This window comes from Saimiri boliviensis, chromosome 4, assembly GCF_048565385.1.
Source record: "Saimiri boliviensis isolate mSaiBol1 chromosome 4, mSaiBol1.pri, whole genome shotgun sequence".
NCBI classification, from domain to species: domain Eukaryota; kingdom Metazoa; phylum Chordata; class Mammalia; order Primates; family Cebidae; genus Saimiri; species Saimiri boliviensis.
Window position 1 is genome coordinate 162,525,434 of NC_133452.1, and position 9,446 is coordinate 162,534,879.

Genomic DNA, 9,446 nt, shown 5'->3' on the forward strand with positions numbered 1-9,446 from the left:
AGGAACGGGCAGGAGGAAGAAACCCAACAGTCCCTGAGGGAAGCAGACACATTAGGGAACTGGAAGGAATTTTCTAAGAATCTCATTGTGTCCTACAGGAGTTCTGAGAAGACAGAACATCTGTAAACTGTTGATAAGAAGGAAGTTCTAGAAAATGAAGCAATGTAAACAAAGTCTGTAGAAATTAGACACGACTGTCACAAGATTCGGTAGCTGAAGATAGGTAATAAAATGTAGGCAATCTCATGGAGTTTAAAGCAAATGATAGAAAGGCAAAAAATATAGTAGAAATGCCAAAAAATCAGAACTAATCTGAACTACTAATACCTGTCACAGTAGTAGGAGCTTTAGAATAAAATATTTGAGAAGATGGAGGAAGTGACATTACCAAGTAAATTATAAATGGAAACTTCTCAGAATTAGGGGAAAATAATTATTCTGCAGATTGAAAGATTTCACCGATTACCATGTAGGATGAATGAAAAGGGAAATATATATATAATTTTAACTATATATATATAGTTAAACATATATATATAATTTTAACTATATATATATAGTTAAACATATATATAATTTTAACTATATATAGTTAAAATTATATATACGTGTGTGTGTATGTGTGTGTGTGTGTGTGTGTATATATATATATATATTCATGTAATCTCCTAGGATCTTCTGTGCTCCCATAGTGTAAAATTTTAGCTATATAGCTATCACATAAAAGGGTGAGAACCATTTTTGGCTCAGACTTCCTCAGCAACACTAGAAGCGGAGAAGGGCACTCTAAGTGCTGAGGGGAAGTTATTTTGAATCAGAATTCTGTACTCAAGCAAATTATCAATCAGGTGGAGTACCAGATAAAACACCAGACACTTGGTGTATGAAAATTCAGAAACTAGACCACACTGGGTGTACTTTTTTAAAACAATTACTTGAGGAGAATGTGTGTGTCAGAAAGCCATAAACACTCAGTTCAGGAGAGAGGACTACATGGCATGCCAGACGCTGGAAATAATGCAGAATGCAATGAAAGCAAATCCCAGAAACAGCTGGGCCGCCGCGCTAGAAAGAAGTGAATATATATCAGACTACTCAACACACAGGAAGATCAAACACAGAGAAGAGATCACAGAGCAAGGATGAAGGTGACGCTCTTGCCTCTGAGTCTCTGCAAACGTTGTTCCTTCTACAAAAGGAAACCCGCATGCTTTATTTTTAACCTTCTTTTAAAGAAAAAAGATAGAACTAGTTCTAGTTTTCTGCAGTTTAAATGTTCTAAAAGATTGTATCATGTCGAAAGCTGTTTTTCTTCCTCACCACGCAGGTGGAGAAACAGGTGAATGATGCTGTTTGTAAAGGGGCCACCGTGGTGACAGGCGGAAAACGACACCAACTTGGGAAAAACTTCTTTGAGCCCACCCTGCTCAGCAATGTCACCCAGGACATGCTCTGCTCTCATGAAGAGACTTTTGGGCCTCTGGCACCAGTTATCAAGTAAGGTCCCCCAGCCAGCGGGGAGACGGGAGGAAGAATAGAAACGAAAAGGGGAAACCCTGAAAGAGATTTCTGTGCTACTTTAAGGGATGGCTAGGAGGTACACAGCTGTGTTGAGTCCATTGAAGAGCAGAGTGCAATTTATGGGCTTTTAAAAAACAAATCCTAACTTATTTGGACCAACAATTCAACAATTTATTTTCTGAGACAAAGAGTTTTACTCTGTACCCCCAGGCTGCAGTTCACTGCAACCTCACTTCCCAGGTTCAAGTGATTTTCTGGCAACAAACATCCTGAGTAGCTAGCTGGGATTACAGGCGCGCGCCACCATGGTCAGCTACTTTTTGTATTTTTAGTAGAGATGGGGTTTCACCAAGTTAGCCAAGATGGTCTCGAACTCCTGACCTCAGGTGATCTGCCCACCTCAGCCTCCCAAAGTGCTGGGATTACAGGTGTGAGCCACCACGCCCAGCCTCAAATTCTTTAATATACTTTTTCTTACGTTCTGCTAGACTCATTTTTTTCTTTTTTTTGAGACGGAGTCTTATTCCATCACCCATGCTGGAATACAGTGGCACAATCTCAGCGATTCTCGTGCCTCAGCCTCCCGCGTAGCTGGGACTACAGGCGCATGCCTGGCTGATTTTTTGTAATTTAGTAGAGACAGGGTTTCACCATGTTGGCCTGGCTGGTTTCGAACTCCTGACCTCAAGCGATCTGCCCGCCTCAGCCTCCCAAAGTTCTGAGATTACAGGTGTGAACCACCACACCCAGACCTGAGCTCATTTTTCTTCTTAACATATTACACTTCCAAGGGTTATTTCATTGGCGTCAATAGAAAATGAACTTTCTGTGCCCTTTCGTTGTCTTTTGTCTCCCATTTCACAAGTAGATAATAATTTAACCTGGATAAAATTCTAGGTCTAACCTTTCAGAGATACTACTCCTTTATCTACTTGGTTTTTTGCATTTTTTTTTTTTTAGATGGAGTGTAACTGTCGCCCAGGCTGGAGTGCAGTAGCATGATCTCAACTCACTGCAACCTCCACCTCTTGCGTTCAAGTGATTCTCTTGCCTCAGCCTTCTGAGTAGCTGGGACTACAGGTGTGTACCACCACACCCAGCTAATTTTTATATTTTTAGTAGAGACCAGGTTTCATCATGTTGGCCAGGCTGGCCTTGAACTCCTGACCTCAAGTGATCCATCCAACTGCCTCAGCCTCCCAAAGTGTTGGAATTGCAGGTGTGAGGTACCACACTCGGCCTCTTAATCTACTTTTATCCAGGGTTGTTGCCAAGAAATCTGATTCTTGCTTCTTTGAAAGGGATCTACTTTTTCTGTCTAGAAATGATTAGAATTCCTCTTGATCTTTGATACTCATAAATTTTACTATCTGGTATGGCACAGTGGGCTTTCTCAGTTGAGGTCCTGATGTCTTTAATACGGTTTTTTTTTGTTGCTGTTGTTGTTTTGAGATGGAGTCTTGCTCTGTCACCCAGGCTGGAGTGCAGTGGTGCGATGCTGGCTCACTGCAGCCTCCGCCTCCTGAGTTTCCCGGTCCTCTGGCATGGCCAGCATTGGATTCAGAGACAGCTGGCAACTGGTGCTGTCCATTCCATCTTATCCAGGACCAGAAATCTTTCTTATTATGTATTTCATTGGCCTTGTTACATCTTGCTTGTGAAGTTTAATTTTTATTCCACTATTGGGGAAATGGACCACTTGAAGAACATTCATCTTCATTGTTTTAATCAAAACTTTTTACCAAAAATGTGAACTGGACGTTTTCACAGGAAACCGAAGGGACACACCGGGTGGGAATGCAGGCTTTGGGGTTGACTGTGATGTAACTGTACACTTTGCTGCTTCATGCCTGTGTGGCCTTGGACCAGCTGACTTTCCTGTGCTGGCTCTGCCCAGCCCCGCTTTGCAAACCCTGCAGAGAGACAGCTGCTTCCCACTGCTCGTAGAGCTCTGAATTTGGAAATTGGCGTGCTTAGAACTTTCTGCCCCAGTTACAGTTCTGGAACAATAGAGAAATGCCACTGACATCTTATTCCTGAAATAAGATTTTAAAGCTAGAAGGGATTGCACGGGCTGCGGTGCAGTCCCTCATTTCAGAGGGGAAGAGACTCCAAGCATCAGGACATTGTTGAGTAGTGGAGGACACATCGGAGCCTGGCCCCAGCCTCTTCTGAACGTTTTCCTTCTGCAACACCAGGCTGGCTTCTAAAATAGTCGTTAAAATTTTTTTTTTTTTTTTTTTGAGACAGAGTCTCATTCTGTCACCCAGGCTGGAGTGCAATGTCACAATCTCAGCTCACCGCAACCTCCACCTCCCGGGTTCAAGGTATTCTCCTGCCTCAGCCTCCCAAGTAGCTGAGATTACAGGCATGCGCTACCACAGCCAGCTAATTTTATATTTTTAGTAGAGACAGAGCTTCTCCATGTTGGTCAGGCTGGTTTCGAAACCCTGACCTCAGGTGATCTGCCCACATTGGCCTCCCAGAGTGCTGAGATTACAGGCATGAGCCACTGCATGGTCAGTAATCCTGTTTTTGTTTAAAGGGATTTTGTTTGTTCTGGTTATCTCACAGTTGCCGGCATGTTGGTCTGCTTTTTTCTTGTTCTCAGTGTTGATTTGGACACGCCAGCCTTGATCACTGAGTTATCTCGGGAAATGGCGTTGCTTTTTTCTGCAATCTGCTCTTGGATCTCTTTGCACAACTCTGATTTACTCCTTGTGATTATTTGGGAAACGAATCAGAAGAAAAGAAAACCAGCTTCCTTTCCTCTCCCCCTTACATACTTTATAACCTATCTTAACTTTGGCAGGTTCGATACAGAGGAGGAGGCTGTAGCCATTGCCAACGCAGCTGATGTTGGGTTAGCAGGTAGGTGTTTGTCCTTGTCAATAGCAGTCCTGATCATTTTTCTCAAGCTCGTGCCAGATGTACCTTTTTTTTTTTTTTTGAGACGGAGTTTCGCTCTTGTTACCCAGGCTGGAGTGCAATGGCACGATCTCGGCTCACCGCAACCTCCGCCTCCTGGGTTCAAGCAATTCTCCTGCCTCAGCCTCCTGAGTAGCTGGGATTACAGGCACACGCCACCATGCCCAGCTAATTTTTCGTATTTTTAGTAGAGACGGGGTTTCACCATGTTGACCAGGATGGTTTCGATCTCTGGACCTCGTGATCCACCCGCCTCGGCCTCCCAAAGTGCTGGGATTACAGGCTTGAGCCACCACGCCCGGCACCCAGATGTACCTTTTAAACCTCACCCTGGGTTTTGAGACAGAAGCTTCAATGAAGTATGCTTTCCAAGTGGTGGAACGGATTTGGATTTGTGCAGGGACCTGTTTTTTTGCCTTGTCCCCATGATACACATTTGGGAGCTCTCGAATTACAGTGTGGGCCAGGGAGAGCTGTGGGGAGAAGAGAATGTGCACATTATTCTACTTTTCTAGGTGGAGAACTGCACACATCTCAAAGTTCCACGTTCTCAGAGACTTATGCCCAGAAATTCCAAGTGCTCTTTCCTCCCTTTTGCCTGGCTCCTGTAAGCCTGACAGAAAAGGAAGGGCATCAGCAAGGAGCGTCAGGGACAGTGAAAGGAGTGAAGGTGGTGTATGCAGTGGTGCCTCGCTGATGGCCGCCATTCCTTTAGTTTGGAGATGGCCCAGGTGGCCACTGCATGCACTCTATAACCCTGAGAAAGTTATGTCATAGCATCCACAGCAGATGAAGTACCGCAGGAGATACAAAGGCATACAAGATACCACGACAGCTCTATAGAAGCTTCTCTAGCTGTAAGAGAACCATTTATACCAAGAGGAACGATAAGCATGCCATGGGGCCCCGCAGAGGTATCATAAAGCTGGAGTAAGATGTGTGCACAAGGACTTCTAACCCTCAGTTCAACGTTCGTCTCTTCCTTCTCAATGGGATGATGATGGAGGAAGGTGTACCCTCAACTAGGTCATAAATGATGGGCAGGATTCTGGTTGTGCAGAAATTGGAGGAGAGAGATTCTGGGCAGAGGGCGCCAAGGGGGTTCAGAAGCAAAGTTAGAAAGGATGAGGAGAGTGCAGCTGACAGGTTTGGAGAGGATGGCTGGTGACTGGAGCAACGGAAGGTGACGCCGGAAATGTTGGATGAAACTCTGCGGGGAGAGGGTGTTGAATACCCACTGAGGAATTTAACCTTGTTTTATAATCAGGAGTCACAGCAAAAGGCTTGGGCAAAAATGTCATGTAGAAATCTAACAGGTGTGCAGAGTGGACTGAGTAGTAGAAAACAGGAAGAGGGTTTTGATGGGAAATTGTGAGAATAGAATGGAAGCAAGAGGTGACTTTCAAAGGTTTTGAGATGAACAAGTGGACAAGACCAACCTGGGATTTAAATGGGCGCAGGGAAGATTCTAGGCCCAAGTGACTGGACAGTCATCAGTGGTGGCCTCATCTTTAGTTGTGATATCTTTAGTGACTATTCTAAATGCTGGTTACGTCTTTTCTCCCGACGGCAGGTTATTTTTACTCTCAGGACCCAGCCCAGATCTGGAGGGTGGCAGAGCAGCTGGAAGTGGGCATGGTTGGCGTCAACGAAGGACTCATTTCCTCTGTGGAGTGCCCTTTTGGTGGAGTGAAGCAATCCGGGCTTGGGCGAGAGGGGTCCAAGTACGGTATCGATGAGTATCTGGAACTCAAGTATGTGTGTTACGGGGGCTTATAGGATTCTTTGGTTCTTTAAAAACATTTTAAAGGAGGCTTACCTACATATATAGGTACGTGCCATCCGTTATTTTAAACAAACTAATAGGTTTTCAGAGTTACGAATTTTTCAAAACTCATCCAGTCCTTGTAATCTTAAGCAGATGCAAATCCTACCCCTGCCCTTAACCTAACTAGGGACCAATACGTGCCACATGCCTGTGGCTGCAGACTCCAGGAGAACCAGCACTGGATGTACAGAATGAGGCCCTGGCTCCCCGCCGCAGCCTGGGCTGCCTGAGGGTAGGCACAGCGCGAGGCAGGCCAGCCCCTCGGCCGTCACGAAGGCTTGATCACTGCCTGGGCAGCGGCACAATTATCCCCCACGTGGCTACAGAATATGGGCCCAGAGCAACTTGAAGGAGACCCTTGCCTGTGACTGGCAGGCAGGTGAGAGGCCCAGCACCCCTCCCCGGCACCTGCCAGCTCAGCACCTGAGACAGCGAATGTGCCTCTGGGGTGCTGCGGCAGTTTTGAGTAAGTCCTCTTTCAAAGGCGATAAATAGCACGGAATTGTCTGTGCTTCTGAGAGACATGAAGGAGCACCTCTCCCTATTCCTGAACCAGTTTTTTACTTGACGTCTTTATTATCCTAAATTTACCGCTGAATTCTATTTTCATTTCTGTCCTGTTTGCCATTTCATTCCCCTTCCTTAAGGAGGTGAGCTGAAGTGTAAAGCAAAGAATAGCAGGAGCAGCTGGGCAGGGTGGAAGTCACGCAGGGGCATGGCCTGGCTCCTTCCTGAGCTGCCTTGTTCTCTGGGGCGAGTGTTCAGCACCTCCTGCCTCCTACATACGGCGGAGATTCCATACGGGCCTTACTTAGCTCCCTGTGGTATCGTGAGCCAGAGAGAAACTAAAAAGTACTTTGCAAAAAAGTGAAAATTCTAAGGACGTACAGAGCCATTGTTACGAGCAGCATTGCCCAGCCCTTTTTTGCCTCCTGGCAATGGCTTTGCCAAGATGGGAGGAGGCCGATTCCTACCTGCCCACCCACCTGCACCTGAATACATGGCTTTCACCTGCAGCCTGTTCTTTCTGTCCTGGTGTGGTGCTGCTCCCTCACCTCCACAAGAGCTAAAGGACTTTCACGACGGTCAGCTCAAAAGGGAAAGAATTTCTGTAATTGCCAATCCAGTCTGCAGAAGAGGCATGAGCCCTTGAATTTCAGGCACCTTTTATCTAGCAAGAGTTTTTACAGCTCATCATTCAAATAGCACACAAGAAACAAAAGCCCCTATGACCGGTGTTGCCTGTCACTCTGAAAGAAAGACTATCATCTTAAACAGATGCAAATCCAATTAAGAAAATTCTAAGTTCTTCTAGACATGCCTCCTCGCCAAGTAAGAATAAAGGTAATTCCTGGCCAAGAAGGTGGAGATGAAGCGCCTTCCTTTCCCCATCTTTCTCTGTGTAGCCTCCACTTACATCCTGTGGTTATTCTGGGTTGTAAAAGGAAAATGCGAATGAAAGTAGTGCTGGATGCAATTACTCCGGAACCGCACCTAGGATTTAACATCCCTCACTGAGCCACGGGGAAGCTATGTTCCAGTGAGTAAAAGTCTGGCAAGTCCCTGCGCACACAGGGAGCTGCCTGACACCTGGCCTGGGGTGTACCCGCCACCTCCCCAAGGAGAAGGAAGAGCTGAAATCCATCTCCTAGGGACACGGCCCTGGCCTGTCAAGAATCACATCCTCAGCATTTTGACAGCATTTTGCTCTTTATTTGTAGAGTTTTTAGGTGGTTTTATATAACATTCTAATTACTTATGATTTAGGTGTATCCATCCTTTTTCTATTAAGAATACAAATGCTCCAGTCTTATTTTCTGTAAGTCTGGATTACTGATGCTGAGCTGTGTGCAGGAATACTTCCTAATATATTTTTTAACATCGTAAGCCAGTGATTCTTTGGTTGGGTGGCAAATATTGAGTCTGCCTGCATATTTGGCTCAGGGGTTCATAAATTGAGGGCCAGAGACTCATTGTAATCTCCTTGATCCATTTTGTCATTAGAGGAACTAGCTTATTGTTTAGTAAAATGGTCCTTGTTTGTGGGAAGAAGGTGAAGTGTTTTTAACTGAACATTTTGTTGTCTTTTAAATAAAGTACCCATATGTGATGCGATTTTAAAAATGAATACATTGTACCACATGGACTAGAAAAGAACCATCAGATCAGGGGTTGGCAAACTATGGCCCACCAAGCAAATCTGGATGACACTTGTTTTTATACAACCCGCGAGCTAAGAATGGTTTATATGTTTTCAAATGATTGGGTAGAAAATCAAAAGAACAACAATATTTCATGGCATCTGAAAATTGTATGGAATTCAGATTTCAGTGTGCATTAATAAAATGTGATCAGAGCATAGCCACCCCTATTCATTTACGGTACGGTCTGGGCCTGCTTTCTTGGCAGAGTTAAATCGTTGGGACAAGGACAGTATAGCCTGCAATGCCTCGAATGTTTACTGGTCATCTCCTTAAAGAAAAAGTGTGTCAGTTCCTGATCTAGACCAGGAGGGAGACATTGACCTTACTTGCGTTGCTCAGGCATTATTTCATTTTACTGGACACCTCCTGTGAAGAAAGTATTTTTCCAGCATTGCTACCCTGAGTTCCCAGAGAAACTTCCCAGTGATGATAACGCAGATGAAATTAGCCGTGTAACAAGAGTCTATTGGCCTTGAAAAAAGTTCTTGAACTTCCTCCAGCTATGCTGGGATTCTCATTAAAGAGCTGATCTGCTTCTGTATATCCATTTCAGTGGCTTTTAAATATGATTTTATGTGAAGTGCTGTTTATTCTACTAAAGAGACGTGGCAAAAGTAAAAATCAGAAGCAAATTTAAGCAAATCTGCTTCATTGTTAACTTCAGTTATACACTTGAAATTGTGCCACATGACTTTTGCCTCTAAAGACTGGAGCCTAGTGTTTTAATTACCTATGTGGAGCTATTTTAAATAGCATTTTACTTGAATAATACTGACGCTGTCATTGTTTCATGCCGTACTTTGTGGGATAAAATTTACGAATGAGTATGGTAAGGAATTTATAAAGTTTTGCTTTTTAAACATGTGGACATAACTTATTTTTCTAGTTTCTGACAATTGTGTGTTTCAGTGTCTAGCCTGCAGACAAGAGTTGTGTGTGCAATTAATAAATGTTCAATGAACAAA

The 9,446-nt window shown here is 44.4% G+C and overlaps 1 protein-coding gene across 3 annotated transcripts in view; it reads left to right on the plus strand.

Moving 5' to 3' along the window:
• Nucleotides 1–9,446, plus strand: part of ALDH5A1 (aldehyde dehydrogenase 5 family member A1) — a 38,985-nt gene extending 29,539 nt beyond the window's left edge. Inside the window, exons 8-10 of one of the 3 annotated variants that reach the window (XM_074398519.1) lie at nucleotides 1,328–1,497; nucleotides 3,772–3,848; nucleotides 4,334–4,388. In XM_074398519.1, coding sequence (XP_074254620.1) covers nucleotides 1,328–1,497; nucleotides 3,772–3,848; nucleotides 4,334–4,359 — 273 coding nt within the window. In that variant the 3' untranslated portion in view covers nucleotides 4,360–4,388. Of the gene's footprint in view, nucleotides 1–1,327; nucleotides 1,498–2,481; nucleotides 2,571–3,771; nucleotides 3,849–4,333; nucleotides 4,393–6,022 lie in introns of those variants that run through there. The other 2 variants (XM_039462571.2, XM_074398520.1) reach the window with 2 other exon arrangements.